The sequence below is a fragment of the Ambystoma mexicanum genome, chromosome 14 (assembly GCF_040938575.1).
Source record: "Ambystoma mexicanum isolate Mex_15411 chromosome 14, UKY_AmexF1_1, whole genome shotgun sequence".
NCBI classification, from domain to species: Eukaryota; Metazoa; Chordata; class Amphibia; order Caudata; family Ambystomatidae; genus Ambystoma; species Ambystoma mexicanum.
The window spans coordinates 42,592,062-42,614,456 of NC_090940.1; the positions used below are offsets into that span (position 1 = coordinate 42,592,062).

At 46.0% G+C, this 22,395-nt stretch overlaps 1 protein-coding gene across 2 annotated transcripts in view; it reads right to left on the reverse strand.

Moving 5' to 3' along the window:
* COCH (cochlin) overlaps positions 1-22,395 on the reverse strand; it is a 188,633-nt gene that overhangs the window by 77,891 nt on the left and 88,347 nt on the right. For both annotated transcript variants that reach the window (XM_069638494.1, XM_069638496.1), the window contains exons 6-8: positions 3,459-3,521; positions 2,455-2,499; positions 1,659-1,806 (exon numbers count right to left, since the gene is read on the reverse strand). In XM_069638494.1, coding sequence (XP_069494595.1) covers positions 1,659-1,806; positions 2,455-2,499; positions 3,459-3,521 — 256 coding nt within the window. The remainder of the gene's footprint in view (positions 1-1,658; positions 1,807-2,454; positions 2,500-3,458; positions 3,522-22,395) is intronic.

Consider the following 22,395-nt stretch of genomic DNA (forward strand, 5'->3'; position numbering starts at 1 on the left):
TGTGATGGATGATAGCCAACAAGATAGCTCAGCCGGTTGAGCACTCAGTGTTGCGATCTGTGCGTGATCTGTAGGTTACAGGTTCGAATCCCGGCAAGGCAAACTCATCCTTTCGAGGTCGATAAAGGAGTATCAACTTCGGTTTGGTGATAATTGTGATACATATCTTTGATGTACAGCGCTTTGCCAAAAGTACTATATAAATAACCATTTGTCTGTGAGATTAGGTATAGAATTTGGCATGGAGTCCTTGCCTCTCTGCACTGTTGTATCATAACATTGGCATATCATTAGTGAGTACTAGCTCCAGGAAGTGAGGACTTCCATTAAATATCAAAAAACAATTCTGCTATTGAACCTCAAAACACAAAATACAATTCATGTTTGATTTACTATGTAATTGGCTAGGTTTTTGTGTTTTCAACGTTTAAATATATACAGGAGATATCAAATGGACAGAGCTTAGAGAAATACTGAAAAGTGTTTTCTGTCACGATGAAGAAAGTTGCTTCATGGTAATGATTTCCATACAGTTTTTGCACACATCAGCTGGATGTCACATACATTTTACTCTCTTGCAAAGGAGAAAAGTAATTTTTTATTTTACTCTCTTGAAATCACATTTACCCTAAAAGTTTAAAGATAGGGAGTAAAATACTCCCACCTCAAAATCTTATCTGGAGCACTGGGTGCAACACATCCTTAGTAAGACGATACTCTTCTTTTTCATGCAGCCAAAACTTTTTCTTCCCAAATTGTTGGGCATTGCTGCGAGAATCTTTCAAAGGTAAAGAATCTGCACAAGAGATCACTGTGTGTCTTAGCTTTGGCGTTGGTTCTGGTGGATACAATTTCTCTTCTGCAGATCCTTTACTGCCTACCTCCGCCACTCAGTTGTCTCGAAAAGTTCCTGGAGCACCTGTGGAGAGCCGTATCCAAGGGAACTGTAGAGTCTAGGGCGCACAGTGCCATTTATACTTGGATGCTGTCGCTTTCCGTGAGGGTTGCGAAGCACCTACACAATGGCACCGGTGTGCGTGTTTTAAAGTTTCGGAGGTCCCGGGCCTGGCAGCCGGGTATCGTAGGATAAAGAATCTGCATCATTTGTAACTTTCATCAATGGTTATCAGGAACCTCTCCCACACTCTATCCACCTTCTTTTGCTACCAGAACTCGGGCCAGCACCTGCATGCATTGTTGCGTGTTATCAAACTCATGAACAGAGAGCATAATGAGCTCTGGAAATAGGAGCAGAACTTTGAGAAGAGCCTTGAAAAGAAGAGGCAGGAGTATTTTAAGTATATACGGAGGGGCATGCGTGCATGCTGGCTACATTGCCCGGCATTATGCAGCACCTGGGTAACACAGTGGCTGGAAGGAATGGAACAACAACAAAAACAGGCTTTGATGTCCCTTATGTTGTGTACCATTTTCTGTCTGTCAAAACAAGTGATAGCATTGGGGAATAAATGAGCTGCTCATTTGGCCCTTTTAACTGGGAATAGCAACAGGTTTGCAGAGAAAATAAAAAAACAGAGATCAATTTAATATTGATGTTAATTTTTTTGTAGTTGTAGAAATATCATGGAAAGCAAATCAATAACAAGCGAGTGGAAAAAACATGCGCAGTGATGAAGCCATATTGTTAAAGTAAGTACCTGGCTTGTACGAGTCCCACATGAGGACCATCCGTTCCAATGCCAAGCATCAAAGCCAATTTCCCAATGAAGTTCTTTTGAAGATTAAACCTGCGTTGCCCGATGTTATAGCTTCCATCAATCAGAAATGCAATCTCTGCCTTGCAATCTGTGTAGACCAGCAACAGACACATATGTCAAAGAGCAAAGACAAGCAGTCTGTTCAAGGAGATCATTCACAAATGGATATTCTGGCAGATCCAGGATCTTCTCATGAGATAAATGCCAAGGCAGCCAATGGTAAGTGAGGCAGCAGCACAAGAAATAGTAAGAGAAATCCATGGCAAGAAACAATGAGTTTGCACTCTCAACAGTACCCTCACTCTCCAAAGACTTTTCCTTAAACAGTAGCAAATACGACTAATACCAGTCATGAAATATTTAGGTTACTTGTATTAGAAACGGTTTATAGTGACATTTTCAAATTAAATAATTTCAAATGCCTTTTTTTTCGAATCAAAAATGTTGAAAAAAAATGTCGATTTTTTTTTTTTAATGGGGGGGTCCCTCCAACCCCCTGTTTTTTTTAGTTACCCTTTTTGTACTAACTAAACCCAAAAAACCCCCATAAAATAAAAACAATATTTGATACTTTTTTCGACATTTTTACATACGACCAAAAGACATTCGAAATTATTTATTCGAAATTTTCATCTTCGGATCACCCGAGTTCTTTCCTGCATACTTTCTTACGTGAATGTTTTACCAGCAGAAAAGGGTGGTTTTGTTCAAGCAACATGATGGGGGACAAACGTACCTTTGTTCCCGGTCTTCTTTTCGGGGGTTTTCTTTTGACGTCTACCTAAAATGGACAAAAAGACAGCAAAAAAGGAAGAAAGAAAAACGGTTTCTAAGAAGATGTCAAAGTTTGTAAGCAGAAGATGATACTTTTTTTTGATTTAGAAAAATAATAAACAACAGGTCAGCTTGCAAGGATGAGTTAGGTTGACACATGTTTTTGGTTGCTAACTTTCAGGGTTACTGCATGCTTTGGTCTCATCCCCAAGGGAGGCATTGTACAAATGCAAAAGAAAAAAAAAACTAAAAAACTAAAAAGGAGACACCAACTACCAAAAGATGCCGAAACCTTCAAGGAACGGAAAAGAAGCCAAAACAAGTCACGCTTCAAAGACACCCTGAGTCTCATGGGGCCTCACAACTAGCTTGACGATAGCTTGCTGAGTGCTCCGAGATGGAGCAAATCTCACTGACTTCCGAAAAAAAGTTTAAATAATGCAGTCTGTCTAAGATGTTTTTGCTTTATACTGTATATATAAATATTTGGTAAATAAAACTGTTCTGGGTCTGAGCAGGCAGCTAGGAATTATTCAAGGGCTTGCAAATCCAGGTAGGATCCCTTCTTCGAAAAATCAGGGGTTTGAACTTGAAAGAATAACCTCTCCATGTAGCAATTTAAAGGGGAAATACCCCGACATTTTAAACACTAGGAATGACTGCCCTTAAGTGGAAAGCTTGTATTCTATCAACACCAGTTTCGTTTTTAACTGGTGTACGATGTCTGAATTATAGGGTTTCTTTTTCTAACATAAATTAATATAGTGAAAGGCTTCTTCCGCCTGAGCTGCAGTAGTAGTACATCCCAGGCGAGATCATGTGATCCCACTCTGCAAGACAGAGAAATAACTAGCCTAGTTACATCTGACGCTGATAATAGAAATGCTGCCCCTCCCCCAGCTACTCCACCCCAACGCACACTTACAAAAGAGCATTCTCCTAAATATGAATGGGACTGGTGTATACCTGTGGACGGGACAGATGTTGCTCTTGGCTTTCCGGATACTTCCAGAACGCTGCTTTTAATCTCTGTGGATAGAAGTCAATCGTAAGCTCATGTGTAAAAAGCAGGGACATGCAATTTTATTTACATTGTCATTACTCTTTTAAGTTTTATAAATTCAATATATTTGATCATCTTTAGATGGCTGCCGCCAAAAACAATCCGGGCAATTCAAGGATGAGGGCAAGTAACAAACTTAAAATCGACTTGTGCGTCTCTCTCTCCTGCATCCGTGTGCATCACTGGGCATTTGTAGCACCCCACGAGGCTAGGTCAGAAAAGGGTGGGACCAAAACACAGCAGGAGAGCAGACCTTCAAATATGGAATGGATTTCTGGATTTTCCCTCCTTTCGCAGCAATCCGAGAGACAGGGATGGGACAGAAAGGTGCAATGGTATTCCCTTTGCCTATATAAACCCTGAGAGTAACCTAGTTGGGAGTTGGAAGGGGACAGAAATGGAAAAATTCCTTATCTGTAATTACTGCTCCTAGGAAAAGATGAAAACAAAACACAAAAAGAGGAATCATATGTTTTAACAACAATTCCTTAAAGAAGCACAACCCAACTTGGCCGTCTGCTCTAGCATCAGACTCTGAAAGGTAACGTTGTATTTGTACTTGTTTATTTGTATAGCGCACCTAACCCTCGGGTAACTGGACGCGTTTTTCAGTTAGATAAGTACATGAATATACAGGTTACACAGGTGCATAGATACAGTGAAGCAGTTGCAGTAGGCCTAGATATACACAAGCCGTAGATCATAATCTGGCTAGGGTATGGCACAGCAAATTTTCCTAGGCAGAGGTTAACTGACAGGTTAAATACTTGGCATTATGTACATGGGTGTAAGCTAAGGGTGCTCAGTTACCTAGTTTCTTGAGAAGAGAGCCACTTTTTGGTCCTGGCCCTAAATAGAGAGAATGAGGGTTCTGCTCTAAGTGCAAGTGGTATGGTGTTCCAGAGTTGGGAGGCTAATACAGGGAAGCTGCTGCCCCCAGATTTCTGGCGGTTGTACCTAGGGACTCTGAGGCAGTGTAGTTGGGTAGATCTCATTGGTCGGGCAAAGAGATTTTTAGTGAATTTACAGGCCAAATATAGAGGCGCTGAGTTGGATAGGCACTGGTGCGTGAGTGTCAGAGTTTGATGCAATTCTCTCCTTGATTGCAAGCCAGCGGGTGTTACGTCTGGTTTCTGAAATGTGGTGTGATCTAGGTATGTTAAAAGCGACTGTAAGGGTGTTATTTTGCAGGACCTGAAGTTTATTTATATTTTCCCTGCTAGTTCCTAAGTAGAGTGTGTTGCAGTAATCCAATTTGGATAGTATTAACGCCCTGGCAAGGGTGTAGCACCAGGTTGGAGAAAGGAATGGTCTGCACGCGTTTATTAGTTTACAAATGTAGGCTGTAGTGGAGGCTAAGGCATTCACTTGTTTCTTGAGAGTTAGGGAAGAGTCAAGAACAATGCCTAGTGTCTTGACATTTTTGGAGACCAGGATGTTAAAGCCGTCAATGGTGAAGGCATTGTACGAGTCGTCAAGTTTGTTTAGTTTGGCTTGGGAGCCAGTTGGAAGAATTTCAGTCTTCTCATCATTCAGGCAGAGGCCATGTGTGGCCATCCATGCCTGAATGATGAGGTAGATTTTGTTCAGTAGTGTGGAGTCGTCGTAGTTGCCAGGAATAGGGATGAGGACCTGGGTGAGATCTGCATAGTTAGTGTAGGTGACACCCAGGCGGTCCAAGTCATCAAACAGCAGCTTGGTAAATATATTATAGAGTGTCTGAGACACGCATGACCCTTGAGGTACTCTGCAAGTCACCGGGGCTGGGTCGGTTGATGCTGTAGGAGAGAACATACTCATAGTTCTATTGTTCAGGAATTATTGTATCCATGCTGTAACTTCCTCTGAAATGTGAGCTGCGGCTCTCAGGTGGTTGCATAGGATATCATGGTTGACAAGGTCAAACGCTGCTGGTAGATCGAAAAGGAGGAGCAAAGTGATATTACCTTTGTCTTTCCTGTCATCAATTTTTGTTTTGAGATCTATAAGCGCCGTTTCAGTGCCATGTCTCGGCCCGAACCCAGATTGACATAGGTTTAAGAGTTCTAGATTCGAAGGATGAGTTTGTTAAGGACGTGATGGCAGGGGCTAGTTCTTTGGCTGGCAGGGGCTAGTTCTTTGGCTGCCTCTTTAATGAGAGTTGGCAGTGAGAAGGTTTCAAGCTAGTGATTATGTTTTCCACCTATGTGGTTGCGAGTGGAGTGAATTTGAAGAGGTTGCATGGTTTCCTCGCAAGGCGATTGGGTTTGGGAGTATTTATAGCAAGGCTAATGACGAGTTTTTTCTTTTCAATTTTATCCTGGAGCTGCGATATTTTATCAAGTAAGGTTGCTTGAATCTTAGTGCACAAGATCTTGTCTTTGGAGCAAGTCTCAATAGGGGGATAGGAGATTCCAATTCTTCAAGTATCTTAAATAATTATTTGGAGTTAGTTGGCATCGATGATTCTATTATTGTAGATTTCATTTTGTGTCTGGAGGATGGCTGTTTTGTAGCCCTTAGACGCTTTTGTGAATAAGTCTAAGTTGACCACTGAAGGACAGTTCTTCCATACGGATTCAGCCTTTTTTTTAGTGTCGCGTAGGTTTTTGAGGCTTGGTGTAAACCAGTTATTTAGGTGGGCTAGAGGTTTGGCTTTCCTCAATTTTAAAGGGGCTATGTTATCAACAGCTTGGCGAAGTGTTTGATCGTATAGCTCCACAAGGTAGTGGGATCAGTTTTGGTGTTGGAATAGTTTAAGATTGCTTGGATTAGGGGTAATAGATTCTCTGAAGTGATATTCTTGTTGTTTCTAGTGCAGGTGGGGCCATGGCACGAGCGGAGGTTAGCTGCTGGCATGACTGAATGGAGAACGTGATAACATGATGGTGGTCCATGCGCAAGGTTCGTTGGTGAGGATCTTAGTATCGCAGTTGAGGTCAGCGATCCAATTGAGGATTCTAACTTTATTATGCGTAGGTTTAGAGATACGGTGGGAGAAGCCCAATCCCGTGATGGCGCTGGCTAGTGAGGTGGCTGAATTATCAATAGATTCAAGGAAACCCAAGTTAAGGTCCCAGAGCAGTAATATTTGTGAGCCTGTTTTAGTATTGGTGGCAAGTAATTGTTGCAAATCTTCCTCAAATGTGGACACCGGCCCGGGTGGCCTATAGATCAAGTGAATTGTTATTCATGGAGAGAAGTTCCGCTGAGGGGAATGGATAGTGGAGGAGTGCTCTCAAGCCTAGTTCAGTTTTGCCGATAATGGCGACAATGCTGCCCTTGCTTCTCTGTCATGTCTAGTGATCGTATAGTTGTCGGGGATAGCTAGTGAAAGTAGGGGGCATGCTGCAGCATGCAGCCTGGTCTCGGTAATAGCTAAGAAGTTGAGTTGACTGGCGATGATCGGGTCTGCCATGTCCGGGGCATGAGCTAGCAGGGATCTAGCATTGATTAAGGCGCCTCTGAGTGGGGTTCCTATGCTTGCTATTGATGGTCGAGGCTTTTAGAGCAGGGGAGCTTTGTGTTCTTGCGAGGTTTCCTGGTATTATCCTCGTCAGTGGTAGTTTGAGCCTTTAGATGTGATTTGGATAAGGTTGCATGGCTGAATGATGGGTTGAGTCTAGATCAGAGTCTAGAGTTTCTAGTTGTTGTATTACAAGGTCAATAAGGTATCGGCCGAGTAGCATAAAGTTTGATCCATTGTGTAGGTGAGTTGGTCATAGACTCAATGGTAGGATAAGGGCTAGAGTGTGTATTTTTGCAAGGCTGTGGCCCACATGGCAAGAACCTGGTAGGAGCTATGGTGTTAAGAGTGTGGTAATGTCTTGGACATAGATATGGAGACCCTGTTCTTATTGGCTAGTGATGCTCGGTCAGGAGTGGGGATGGTGTTAGCCAGTAACATGGTGCAGAGGAGGATGGCTAGTGCTAGTAATTGGTCAGTTTAGGCACATAGGCATTAAGTAGAGAGGTCCTAATCTCTAAACAGTCTAACGTTACGATTAGGCATGTCTTAGCGCTCATGTAGCTGGTTTGGTTTGGTGTGAAAGCACAGTGTGGAAGGAAAGTCTAGAATAAGTAGTATGTGGGGGCAGTCCCATGGGCGACAGTAGCAGCAATTCTCTTATACAGTTTGTAAACACGGCAGGTCGCTAGTTTTTTGTTCGGCTTGGTAAAAGGAGCAATGGAGTCAAACTATGGTGAGCATGCAGGTGATGGGCACTGAGTACTGGTGGCATATAATCAGCTATGTGCAGTACTTAGGATGACACGCTATATTTGCATTTGGTATTGTTATTGTCAGCTGCTAGTCTTAAGACAACGATTAGTGTAGGTCGTAGCTTAGCACGAATAGCAGGTCACCAATCAGAATTATACATAGCAAGTAAGGTAAAAGAGTATAGGCGATATATGATGAACACAATTGCTAAGGTCAGTTAGAGTTACTGTAGACACCAGACAGTCCACCATTTCAAGAACAGGCAACAGCAGATAATATGCTCCAAGTGCAAATCACACTCTTTCTAACTAAAATGAATAAATCAGCGTCGGTGCAGGGTGGATTCACGATGGTCAGGATGGCTCACTGTTACAAGGAGCGTTGTGACAAAGGAGCGTTGTGACAAAGGAGCAGGTGCACGGCAGATCAGGTGCGTCGATGGATCTGGTTACTCTGGATCTGGGGATAGCTAGGGGAGGGCTCCTGCCCCCTCCACTCCAAGGAGACGCTGAGTCAGGATTAGGGGAGGGGATACTTCCATGTACTCAATTTTAGAAAAAAAGGTCCCTACTTACGAAGAGGTGCTGTTTCCTCCTTTTAGTTCACAGATGTGCTCTAGTCCTTCGTCAGTAAAGATTGTTAGTCTTTACATGGAGTATATCTCAACACACGGAAAGGTTTCAGTTACTCACTCCAGGGACTACTATACTCTTAGTCCAGAGTCCACTTTTCTCCATGCTCATGTGATGCTGTCTCTGCAGCGACGAGAAGTGCAGAGGGCACCACCTCCCTCCCCCACATGTCCTTGGGATGTTAACCGCCAGTCCCTTTCACATCAGGCATTAGGAATCAAAATGGCAGACTAACAGCGGGAGACTAGAGCAGAGTCTGCCCTTGAAAAAGGAGTATAGTAACCACTGCCGTGAGTAACTTTAATAAACTCCCGCGTCCCTTCGTCTTTGTTCCATACTCATGAGAGACTACCAAGCAACACTAGAAAGAGGCAAGGAAACACTAATATATTTGAGGGAAAGTAGAACCAAACTAACCAAAACGGCTCAGAAGGACCCCCTGGCCCTTCAGCTGTCCTCCAGAGGTACGCACCTCTGGAATGCTGCCTTTGCCCCAGATCAATGGAGCATGAAGGCCTTTCGGGCCGTTCATACTGTACTCTATAGCATTCCAGGATGCACAAGATCATCCGCCGGGCAACGGCAATGGGATAAGGAAGACGCAACAAAGACTGAAATACTACAGAACAAAACATGCGCAGTCTAGTTGCCGAATACATAATCAAGTTGGCAGGATATTTAAAGGCCAGTACATGAATAACAAGTAGAGGGACGTGAATGAGAGATCAGCCGTGTGTAGGGGAAACCCAGAGAAACCGGAGAGGGATGCTGAGCAAGCGCAGCAGGAAGCAAGGTGGAAAGCATGAATGCTCTGCAGAGGAAAGAGGGTGCTTCCCTCTGAACCGGAGAGGCCTCTGGAGAGGCCGGGTGAGAACCGAAGGGTACCGCCGAACAAACCGCAGCAGAGAAGAGGCTGAGGGAGTCACACAGGCAGTAAGGCGCAGGCTATGCCAGCGGGCGAGAGAGAAGCTGTCCACGAAGCTGTGGGAGGACCGGCAGGAGAGGCAAAGCTTCCCAGAGACAAACCCAGTGCTGCAGCCCCACACCATACATCGGACATGCCAAGCGACACTGGTGAGTCTGCCCAGGATCCCTGGGAGCCTCGGGGCATACCGAGACGGGTTTCAGTGGGAAGTTCACCATATTTGAAAGTTGACATAAGAAAGAGACTGTATTTGTGTGAACTTCCTTACTTAAGTCAAGTTGGGGGAAGTTCAGAATAAATACAACAGCGAATTAATGAAATGTGATAAAACCAGAGGAAACGTTGATACTATTGAAGTGAATTGGTTGTGAACTAACATGAAAAGCAATGCTAACAAACAAAGTCAAACAAGCAATCATAAGTGAATGATTGTAATGAACATCGTCAAGCGGCAACAAACAAGTATTGCCAAGAGTCAAGTAAGCATTGCCAAGAGTCAAACAGATATTAGCATTGTACTGAAAGAAATGAATGGTTGAGAAAAGAAAGCCTGTATGCAAGAGAAACATGGCAAAAGGGCGCCAGATGCTTTGATCGAAAAACCTGAAACAGAGAATACGTTTCCTGGCAGGAGAGTGTACTGGGAATCTTATGATGGCTTGTGCAACAGAACTATAACAGTAACTGAGTTTCCTAGCAGGAGAGTGTTCTGGGAAGCCTATGATGGCTTGCGCAAAAGAACTATAACAGTAAATGAGTTTCCTAGCAGGAAAGTGTACTGGGAAGCTTATGATGACTTGTGCAAAAGAACTATAACAGTAACTGAGTTACCTAGCAGGAGAGTGTACTGGGAAGCCTATGATGGCTTGTGCAAAAGAACTATAACAGTAACTGAGTTTCCTAGCAGGAATGTGCACTGGGAAGCTTATGATGGCTTGTGCAAAAGAACTATAACAGTAACTGAGTTTCCTAGAATGAGAGTGTACTGGGAATACTATGTAAGTCTTTGCAAGTGAATGCTACTAAACGAGTGAATGGTGACAAAACAAGCAATCATAAAGCTTCAAGGGCACTTGAAAGTATAATAAGTCAAGCCTCACTGTGAAGCTGAGACTGTGGCAAGATACCTGTGAAACAGATCCAAGTAAGGCGTGTCGGTTGGGTGACCTGTAATGTGTGGACCATGTGGTCCAACAACTGCCCCCAGGCGGAATACACCCACCTACAGAAAAAGCCACTTTGGGATTGAATAAAGGAAAACCTGAGTGAATTGAAATTGAGGAATTGAACTTTATAAATTGGTGAAAGGTAACCAAACCCGAAGAGCTGGGAAGTATCCCAAGGATTTGTGTTATTTTGGAACATTGAAAGTATTGAAAGCTTGGGGAAGCCGAACCCCTCTTTTGTAAAGTGAACTACTTGAACCTTGGGGGGAAAGGGAAACCCCTTTTCCACCTAAGAGCTGAAAGAAGCTCTGAACTTTTATCTGTTTATCTGAACACTTCTGATTTGATGCTGACATCTCTACACATTGCATACAATTCGATGTGAGGGCAAGTAAAGGTTTTGGACACGGACAGACATTTTCTTTGGATTTCCTGACATAGACTATCATTTGTTTTATTTAGGTAGGGAAATCCCACCTTAGCAGAGGTCAAGTAAGACCATTTTCCAATCCTCCTTTTTAGTTAATAAAAAAAGTTACATCCCAAAACTATATTTAGTTGTCTGTCTACTTCATGATGCCTTCACAATGCGAGCTAAAAAGCACAACCTTTAGGTCCCATTGTGGTTGAGGTGGTTTAACTGGGGGAAATAGTTTGGTGAAGCCAAAGAGGCCTCTTTTCATGAACAGGTTTTGCATCTGGTATACCCAGATCGCAGAAAGATAAGAGCAAAAGGAGTCCAACTTGATGCTAGTGGTAGCCAAGCTAGTGATCAAAGAAAGAACCTAATCAAGAGAAACTTGAAGGGTTTAGAAACCTTTTAAAGAGACTAGTGGCTCAAAGAATTCTTCGATATTAATGACATGGGAAGCGCAAAGGGAAACGGTCTGGGATGCTGCCAATGCCACATGGAGGGGCATGTTGATTAGAGAGGGGGGCCGTAAGAAGAGGGAATGTACCCTTATTGAGAATGGGCTGCGGATGAAGATACAAACACTGGAGAGGCTCGCACAGTCGTCTTCCAGTAACAGGGCAGATCGTATTCTGGAGGCTAGGTTGAGCCAGGGAGGAATTGAGACTGCTGGAGGAAGGGAAAACAGTTTGCACCTTGCAATTTCTTAAGCAGACATTCTACGAAAAAGGGTGATAAGGCGGATGCTCTTCTGGCCACAAGGCTACGGGGACAAAGGGCAGAAAGATGGGTAGGGGAGATAGAGGGAAGGGACGAGAGGATGGAGGTTTCAGCAGATGGGATCCAGGAGGCCTTTGCCTCATTCCACAGGGAGTTATATAGGAGCGAATAGACCACCACAGAGGAGGAGATCAAGAACTACGTAGAGGAGTCTTGTCTCCCAAGGTAAACGGGGAAGGAATCCAGGGACCTAGATGCGCCAATTACAGGAGAAGAGATGAAGCTTGCAATAGTGTGCCTTTGGCTTGCGAAAGCGCTGAGGGAAGACGGTTTTACCCCATGGTTTTATAAAACCTTTTTGCCAGCCCTGCTCCCCTGCCTTACAATGCTCTTTTTAATGACATCATGGAGACAGGAAGGGCTCCAGACTCATTTGTCCAAACCCTCATTTCAGTGATACCAGAGGAGGGCAGGGACCCCAGATTCTGTGGCTCATACCGACCAATTTCCCTTCTAAATATAGATGCAAAGATATACACCAGGGCCCTGACAGCTAGGCTAGAGGGACACCTACCCAGATTGGTTCACTCTGACCAGGTTGGGTTTGTTAAGGGACGTCAGGGAGCGGTCAAAAAGGCTGCATTTGATATTTGAGGCTCGAGGCCGGCAGGATGATCCTACTTTCCTTTCTGTTGATGCTGAAAAGATCTCATTTGATAGGGTGGAGTGGGTCTTCCTAGATGAAATTTGGGATAGGCAAGATACTCATAATGGTTTTACCCCTCCCTCAGGGCATGTGTGGCAAAGAACGGGGGCTATTCCCGGTGGTTTGGTTTGGGTAGAGGGACAAGACAGGGTTGCCCTCTTTCTCTGGCTTTCTTTGTGCTTTAATTGGAACCTATGGCCCACAGGCTGAGGCAAGATCAGAAAGTAGAGGGGAGTCAGGCGGGAGGGAAGACATACAAAATCGGACTGTACGCGAATGACATGCGACTGCATGAGCTTAACCCGCTGACCTTGTGCCGGCGGGAGTTAGTCTGATCGAAGAATACGGGCATATGTCAGGGTTTAAAATTAACAAGGGCAAGTCAGTGCTTTTTCCCCTTGATGTAAAGAGGGATGACAATCTTCAGCGTTTCTCACCCTTGGGCATGAAAGTCACCCTGGATACAGTTCTGTATTTGGGTGTCAATGTCACGAGAGAGCTTGGGGGGTTGAATGAAGCAAACTCCCACCACCCCAAGATGACTGAAATGGAGAAAGATCTTTAGAAATGGAACAAGCGGACTATTTCTTGGATGGGGCGCCTGAACGTGCTTAAAATGGTGGTTCTGCCTAAGATTCTATACCTGTTCCAAATGCTCCCAATTCTGATCCCTGACCGCTACTTCAAAGTTAGTAAGTGTAACGCTCACCTGATTCCCGCAGAGGCGCCGGTCTTGACTGGGTGAATGCCTTATCTTCAAAGGTGATGTGTAACACACGGTTGGCTCTTTGGGCTGGACCTCTGTGCGCTGTATGTCTGACTCAAAGAGTAAGATGTCTGCAGATAGAAAATATGGGATTAATGAACTGGGGTTATTGGGTGCCTCTCTCCTCTTCCCTTTCTCTTCTCCTGTAGAACCCCAAAGGTTAACGCCCTCACCTTAGGTAAGTGAACGCCGAACTCTCCATCTGCCTCGGGGCAGGGTGCCGTAACCAGTTTCTTCACTGGATAAGGGTGCAGGCCTCTTGACCTCAGAGGACTGCTGTCCGTCGTTAACTGCACGAAGGGTAAGTTCTGGGCACTTCAAATGTCTTAAAAGTCTTTTGTAATGATATCCCTTGTTTTGCAGGGTTCCGGCGATGGCGGATGGCGGGCTGATGAGAGTTGAGGATCGAACCCGCGTGAGGAATAGAAGCGCCTGGAAGCACGTAAGTAAGCGCTTGTAGCCTGCTTCACGATGCGCACTAACTGTCCCTTTTATCTTGCAGGTACAAGTTTGGAGCTTTAGAGAAGCTGAAGGGTGCTGGAATACCCACTGGATTCGGCGTGGGAAGGAGTAATGGCACGTGAGTAATAAAGTTGCCCAATGTCTTTAAACGCACCTTCTTTTGTCTTTCAGATGCGGGATGCAGCGCCGAAGGCCTCCGGAGCGTGCGAAGAGCTGGTAAGCTTTTGTCTTTCAGATGCCGGAATGCAGTGCGAAGACCTCCGGAGCCTGCGAAGAGTAGGTAAGCCTTTGTCTTTCAGATGCCGGAATGCAGCGCGAGGCGTTGGTGACAGCCGATGGACCAGGTAAGAGATGCGCTGCCACTGAAGACCGTAGTGCTAACCTGTTCTTTCTTTGTCTTTACAGGTGCTGCTGAAGACTGGATTCCAGGATGGTAAGCCTTTGTTCCCTTAGGCCCAGGATCAGAAGCAGAAGACACGATGAGCGTTCTGCTGCAGAGAATGCAGAATAACGCAAAGCAAGATTCATCCATCGGGTGTGGTTTAAATAGCCTCCTGTAGTGCTTAGGTATCTCCTTCCACAGCCACACCTAGGTAAGAAAAGAGTTCCTGCTTTCCAGAAGAGTTCCAGTGTTCTGAACCTAGGGAGTGGCTCCTGCCCCACCCAACAGGAAAAGTAGTCCCAAACAGAAGAGGATCAGGGGTTCAACTGGCAGGTAAGTAAGCAGCATGGTCTGCTGCAGGTAAGTCCACCCAAGCATAATGAGCCCGGCGCTTCCAGCGCTGGGACTGGCATCTTTATGAGCCTGGTGCCACTGGCGCCAGGACAGGGTCCAAAAGGTCCCAATTGGGACTGGCTGGCACTCGGAACCGGGGTTATGGGTCTGCTTCCAAGGGAGTCGGGCAAGTCCTGATCTTTTGGAAGCAGAGATCATGACAGCACCCCCCCTCAAGGCCCCTCCCAAACCGGGCTTCTCCGGGGGTTTGGGCTTGTTAGGAAATGTTCGATGAAATCTTTTGATTAGACGAGGCGCATGGACATATTGTGCAGGTTCCCAGGATCTTTCTTGGGGACCGTAGCCTTTCCAGTCAATCAGGTAAAATGGTTTAGATTTGGAGATCTTGGAATCCAGGATGCTTTTGACTTCAAACTCGAGTTCTCCATCAACTAGAATAGGTTTTGGAGATGTAGTTAGTCGGGTTTGAGGTTGCACGGGTTTTAATAGAGAGACGTGGAAGACCAGATGTATCTTCATGTGAGGGGGCAAGTCCAACTTGACCGCTACTGGATTTATTATGGTAGTGATGGAATAGGGACCAAGGTATCTTGGGTTGAATGTGCGTGGTCCTTTTAGAGGTAGATATTTGGTGGATAACCAGACTTGATCTCCTACTTGATATTGGGGGGCTTCCTTCCGATGTTGGTCTGCTCCTTTCTTGTATTGTTCTTTAGCCCTTTGAAGGTGAGAAACGGCTTCCTTAAAGGCTTGGGTGATTGTAGAATGCAGGTGGTCTACTGCTGGTGTTCCAAGATCTTGGAGTGGATCTAACTCCGAGGTTCAAGGGTGACTACCGTATAAAAGAAAAAACGGGGTCTTCCCAGTTCCCGAGTGGACAGAGTTATTGTAGGCATATTCGGCTGTCCAAAGGATATCTTTCCAAGTTTTTTCAGTTTGTTGTAGCATGCAGCGCAAATACTTTTCCAGAGTTTGATTGGTCCTCTCGGTTTGTCCGTCGGTTTGAGGGTGGTGGCTGGTCGAAAGTCTCACATCAATTTGAGCCGACCGACAGCAACTTCGCCAAAAATGAGAAATAAATTGACTACCTCGATCCGAAATTAGAACTGAAGGAAAACCGTGCAGTCGGACGATGTTTTCGAGAAATTCTCGGGCCAGAGTTGCTGCTGTTGGTAAGCCTTTGAGTGGAATGAAATGCGCCATCTTGGAGAATAGGTCCACGATTACTAGGATCGTATTGTATCCGGAGCATGGAGGTAGATCGGTGATGAAGTCCATAGAAAGCGTATGCCAAGGGCGAGGCGGGATGTCAATGGGGCGTAAGAGGCCGGCTGGTTTTTCCTTTTGACTCTTGTTTTGGGCGCATACTCCACAGGACATTATAAAGTCTCTGATATCTTTTTTCCAAGACGGCCACCAGAAGTAGCGCTTGATCTTTTCCGAGGTCTTGGTCATACCGGGATGTCCTTCCATTAAAGAATCGTGATAACAAGAGATTACCTTTTTCTGTAAATCTGTGCTGGGCAGGTATAACCGTTCTTGGAAATATAATAGGTTGTCCTTCCCCGTAAAGTCCTTTCCCTGCAGATGCCAATTCTGTATGTTTGCTGGAGTTACCAGTAGCCTGGCTTTATCCTTAACTTCCTCTATGGATTGTGTGGCGATTACACCTAGAATTCTTTGTTCGGGAATGATAGGTACAGGTTTAGGATTGATCAAATGTTCTTCCACTCCCATCCGAGAAAGGGCATCAGCTTTACCGTTTTTTCTACCAGGTCGATAGGTAATTATGAAGTCAAACTCGGCAAAGAATAGTGCCCAACGGAGTTGCCTAGAGGATTGAGCTTTTGCGGTTTTCAAATATTGCAGGTTTCGGTGATCTGTAATCACAGTAACGGTGTGTCGGGCCCCCAGAAGATAATGCCGCCAAGCCTTAAAGGCGGACTTGATAGCTAGAAGTTCCTTATCAGTAATAGTGTGATTGATTTCAGGAGGCGAGAATTTGCGGGACCAAAATGCCACGGGATGCAACTGATTGGTTACTGGGTCCTTTTGTGATAGAACTGCCCCCATGGCAAGGCTCGAAGCATCAGTTTCAACGATGTAGGGGAGTTCTGGGCGAGGATGTTTTAAGATCGGTGCAGAGATAAATCTAGTCTTCAAATTCTGGAAAGCTTGTTCCGCCTCGGTAGACCATTCAAAACGTTTGTTTTTCTTTAACAAGGCGGTGATGGGCTGGACTATTCGAGAGAATTCAGGGATAAACCTGCGGTAAAAGTTAGCGAAGCCTAACATGCTTTGATCACCTTTTACGGAGGATGGCGATGGCCATTTGAGAATTGCATCGACCTTCTTTGAATCCATACGCACTCCGCTAGGTGATAATATGAATCCCAAGAATTCAACTTCAGTCACGTTGAAAACACATTTTTCCAACTTAGCGAAAAGTTTGTGTTGACGCAATCTCTCGAGGACCATTTTCACGTGTTTCCGATGTTCAGTTTCCGATGAAGAATAAACGAGGATGTCGTCAATGTAAACAACAACACACACATCTATGAGCTCTCTGAGGACATCGTTCATAAAATATTGAAAGGCGGCCGGGGCATTGCAAAGTCCGAAGGGCATGACGTGATATTCAAATAGCCCATATTTGGTGCGGAAGGCCGTCTTCCATTCATCGCCCTCTTTTACTCGTACCAAGTGGTAGGCTCCTATAAGATCCAGCTTTGTATATATGCATGCTTTTCTGACTTGGTCCAGGAGTTCAGGGATCAAAGGTAACGGATATCTATTCTTAACGGTGATCTGGTTCAGGGCGCGATAATCTATACAAGTTCTAAGGTCCCCTTCTTTTTTTGGAACGAAGAACAAAGCTGAGGAAGCAGGGGACTTGGAAGGACGAATAAACCCATTCGCTAGGTATTGATCCAGGTATTGTCGGAGGTGAAGATTCTCAGGCTCGGTGAGGGCATAAATTCTACTACAAGGAGGAGTAGATCCAGGTATCAGGTCTATCTGGCAGTCATAAGACCTATGAGGAGGTAGAGAGTTAGCCTGATCCTTCCGGAAAACATCTTGGAATTCTAGGTATTCAGGAGGTAACTGGGGAGCCGCCGAGGAAATTGCTGCCAGTGCAACACCAGGTCGAGGGTGACAAGTAGAGACACATTCTGGAAACTGAACCGTTCTTGCTCGCCAATCGATCTGAGGATTGTGCTTCTCTAACCAAGGAATTCCTAGAATAATCTGGAACTGAGGGGCCTTGATCACATCGAACACAATCTCCTCATGGTATCCATCTTGACTTACTAGCGTACCTTCTTGGGTGGTATGCGTTACTGGTCCGGAGGCTGTCTCCGTACCATCCACCGTAGTAATGACGTCCTTTACAGCCTTTGGACAAAGAGTCAGATTCATCCTCAAAACCATTTCATGATCCACATAATTGCCGATGGCACCGCTGTCGACGTAAGCTTCAATCGCATGTAATCGATCCGGATGTTCAGGGCTAATGAGGACCATAGGTATCACGAAATGCGAGGTCTCGGAACTGGTTTTAACGCTCGGCAAGAGGACCTCTATTCTTGTCGGGCGAGGTCGTTTCCCTGCTCAGAGTTTGTGACCCTGGTTACTGCAGCGCCTACTGCCTTCTTGGCTGGTTTCACCGGACAGTCTCGAAGAAAGTGCCCCGAGTTTCCGCAATAGAGGCATAATTGCAGCTGTTTTCTCCTTTCCCGCTCCTTTTGTGTTAGTGGTCCTTTCAGGCCCCCTATTTGCATGGGTTCCCCGGAGTCTACTCCTTTGGTAGGAGTTGGTGGTTTGGAAAATACTCGAGCATCAAACTTGGAACGATCGGCCTTCCTGTTCTGCAGTCTGTGGTCAATTTGAACGACTAAGTCAATATAGTCCGAACAGTCTTGCGGGGGATTCACTACTTGGGCTAACACATCTTTGAGCTCTCCACGTAGACCTCTATAAAACAGCGTAATCCTTTTGTCCTCAGGCCATCGAGTTTCTACTATCAGTCTGTTGAAAGACGCAATATAAGCCAAAAGGTCTTGATTACCCTGTCGCAATGAAAGGAGCTCATTGTCCAAGGCCTGCCCCTGTGAATGTCTTACAAACAGTTTTTCCATACTGAGCTGAAAAGCTTGAAAATCATGGAGAACCGGATCATCTTGATTAACTAGAGGGATCGACCAGTCTGCTGCATTGCCACTAAGGTACGAAAGCACGAAAGCTACCTTAGCTTGATCAGTTGGAAAGGCTGCTGGCCGGCATAAGAAGTGCAACCGGCACTGATTAATAAATACTGCAAACCTCTTTGGGTCACCAGAAAATCGTTCGGGCGGAGCCAGAGGTACATTCCCAGGTAGGTTGATCTGCACTGGGTTCGTAAAGGATGTTGAAGGAAGATTTGCCCCTGATGCGGGTAACGGAGTTTGTCCGGCTTGTGACTGTAGCAATTGTCTAGCGAGATTGTCTGTTCGCTCCTTGGAAATAATCAGTTCCCTTCTTAGAGCATTGGTTTCCTGACGGGCTGCATGCACTTCTGCTCTTAGTTCCCCAAGTAACTGGGCTAGCTGGTCGGTATCCGAGGTTTCCATAGCGCCTGGGTGGGAGTTTTGCGGTAGGCTTTGCGTTCTGTAACGCTCACCTGATTCCCGCAGAGGCGCCGGTCTTGACTGGGTGAATGCTGTATCTTCAAAGGTGATGTGTAACACACGGTTGGCTCTTTGGGCTGGACCTCTGTGCGCTGTATGTCTGACTCGAAGAGTAAGATGTCTGCAGATAGAAAATATGGGATTAATGAACTGGGGTTATTGGGTGCCTCTCTCCTCTTCCCTTTCTCTTCTCCTGTAGAACCCCAAAGGTTAACGCCCTCACCTTAGGTAAGTGAACGCCGAACTCTCCATCTGCCTCGGGGCAGGGTGCCGTAACCAGTTTCTTCACTGGATAAGGGTGCAGGCCTCTTGACCTCAGAGGACTGCTGTCCGTCGTTAAGTGCACGAACGGTAAGTTCTGGGCACTTCAAATGTCTTAAAAGTCTTTTGTAATGATATCCCTTGTTTTGCAGGGTTCCGGCGATGGCGGGCTGATGAGAGTTGAGGATCGAACCCGCGTGAGGAATAGAAGCGCCTGGAAGCACGTAAGTAAGCGCTTGTAGCCTGCTTCACGATGCGCACTAACTGTCCCTTTTATCTTGCAGGTACAAGTTTGGAGCTTTAGAGAAGCTGAAGGGTGCTGGAATACCCACTGGATTCGGCGTGGGAAGGAGTAATGGCACGTGAGTAATAAAGTTGCCCAATGTCTTTAAACGCACCTTCTTTTGTCTTTCAGATGCGGGATGCAGCGCCGAAGGCCTCCGGAGCGTGCGAAGAGCTGGTAAGCTTTTGTCTTTCAGATGCTGGAATGCAGTGCGAAGACCTCCGGAGCCTGCGAAGAGTAGGTAAGCCTTTGTCTTTCAGATGCCGGAATGCAGCGCGAGGCGTTGGTGACAGCCGATGGACCAGGTAAGAGATGCGCTGCCACTGAAGACTGTAGTGCTAACCTGTTCTTTCTTTGTCTTTACAGGTGCTGCTGAAGACTGGATTCCAGGATGGTAAGCCTTTGTTCCCTTAGGCCCAGGATCAGAAGCAGAAGACACGATGAGCGTTCTGCTGCAGAGAATGCAGAATAACGCAAAGCAAGATTCATCCATCGGGTGTGGTTTAAATAGCCTCCTGTAGTGCTTAGGTGTCTCCTTCCACAGCCACGCCTAGGTAAGAAAAGAGTTCCTGCTTTCCAGAAGAGTTCCAGTGTTCTGAACCTAGGGAGTGGCTCCTGCCCCACCCAACAGGAAAAGTAGTCCCAAACAGAAGAGGATCAGGGGTTCAACTGGCAGGTAAGTAAGCAGCATGGTCTGCTGCAGGTAAGTCCACCCAAGCATAATGAGCCCGGCGCTTCCAGCGCTGGGACTGGGCATCTTTATGAGCCTGGTGCCACTGGCGCCAGGTCCAAAAGGTCCCAATTGGGACTGGCTGGCACTCGGAACCGGGGTTATGGGTCTGCTTCCAAGGGAGTCGGGCAAGTCCTGATCTTTTGGAAGCAGAGATCATGACAGTAAGGGAACCCTTCTCACGGTTCCTGTGGTAAGGGAAAAAGCCCAGGGTCTTGAGTGTGGTCCTAAGTCTCCCCAAGGACAGTGGGGGTGTGGGGTTGCCAGATATACAGATGTACTAAAAAGCTGCTCAGCTTAGAGGGAGATCTGCAATGGTCCGATTAGCTAACCTACGACTGGCCACGGTCGGAGAATGGTTGTGGGTCCCCAGAGCAAAGTTATTAAGCAGGATATGGCAACACCCCATCCTAGGCACCATTTGGAGTATCTGGCGACAGGGAGCAAGGTTGGATGGCGTTACATCGTGGCCTTCACCTCTGGGACACCTTTGGGTACCAGGAGTCAGGGATGCCATACCGAACCCGAAAAGGTTTCAAACATGGTATGAGGCTGGGTTAGAAAGGATTGGGCATTTGTGGAAAGACAGGAGGTTCGTCTCCAGAGTGGAGGTAGAGGAGGCCCTAAGACTATTTACACTCTGTCTTCCTGTGCTTACAATTGAAGGGGGCACTAACAAGGGAGGCCTGGAGAGAAAGGTTACAAAGGGAGCGTACACCCCTCAAAAAGATCTTACATACTGCTTCCTAGTTCAGGGGCAGGGGATTGATTGGTGCACTATACAGGGCCCTTGTGGAGACGAGAAGGGGTTCTGTCGATGGATTGAGGCAGCGCTTGGAGGGAGATCTGGGGATGGACCTCAGCCCTCAAATATGCCAGAGAATGTGCCGCGGGGCTCATAAAACATATATCTCCTGTCAATACAAATTACAGGGGATTAAATTATTGTACACGAGGCAATACGATCCGATTAGACTTTGAAACAAATGTATCAGACTGTGAGTCCAATGTGCTGGCGTGAGTGCGTATCAAGGGCCAATTATTGGCATATGTGGGGATGTGTGACGGTCCAGTCTTACTGGGATTCGGTTTTGAGCTGGATTAGGAACCTCGATGGGATCATAAGAGTTAAAAACGCTGATGTTGGTTCTGTTTGTACAGCAGGAAGTGGAGGGAGAATATGTTAGATTGCCGCAAATGGTCCATGGTTTACTCCTAGCGGTTAGGGCCTGCCTGGCAATACAGTGGAAGAGGCAGTTGCCCCTGGAAAGACAGAATGGGTCAACAGCCCGAAATGTGTATATAATGGAATGGTTATCGGCAGCGATCCATGGAAATCCCATATCGGCTGAAATGGAATGGATGGACTTCTGTGGTAAATATGTTCATCAGGGGTGATGGCTGCCCAACCCATCTCTGGGTGGGATGCAACTAAGATGCCATGAGTGCCCCCTGGGATGGGAATTGACGCTTGCAAGAAGTCCATACGTTTACGCATTTGTCCCTCCCAAGGTTCGACAAGTGAGGTTGAGCAGATTAATGCCTTCTGAAGGAGATAAGTGGTTGGTGGTGATGGGAGGTGGACAGGAGGGTGAGGGAAGTGGGAGGGGGACAGAGTGAAGATTATAATTCCATTTGTTGGGTGTTGCAGGGAGGGTTTTCTGTGTATGGCGGACTCTGTAAGTGAATTGATCTGTGTTTCTTTTTCTTTGTCCTAAAAAACAATAAAGTTGAAATTCCTTTTAATAAAGAGATACAAGTGACTGCTGCATTTCTGGTGCAAGACTTACAAGGCCCTGTAGGACAGCAACATCTGCATCTATAATCCTGAGATGAACATAAACTAACTCCCCAAGGCCCAGAGACCCAGGAAAGTGAGTGGGGAGGGGTGAATAATCCGGTAGCTGTGGGAGCATCCAAGGTGGAGTCTCTGACAACTTTGGAAGGTCTAAGAACCAGAACCCAAGGACCAGTATCGGTCTATCAACGGCATCCTGCATTTCAGAAATCTCCTGAGCTTGTGAACTACCTTGCCCAGAAGGGGATGAAATGCATATAGCAATTGGTTCATACACTGAAGTAGAATAGCACCCCCCAGTTCTAGCACTCTGCTTGCCCCGAGCATATAGATGACACACTGGGCATTCTGGGCTGTGGAAAAGGGGTCAATCAG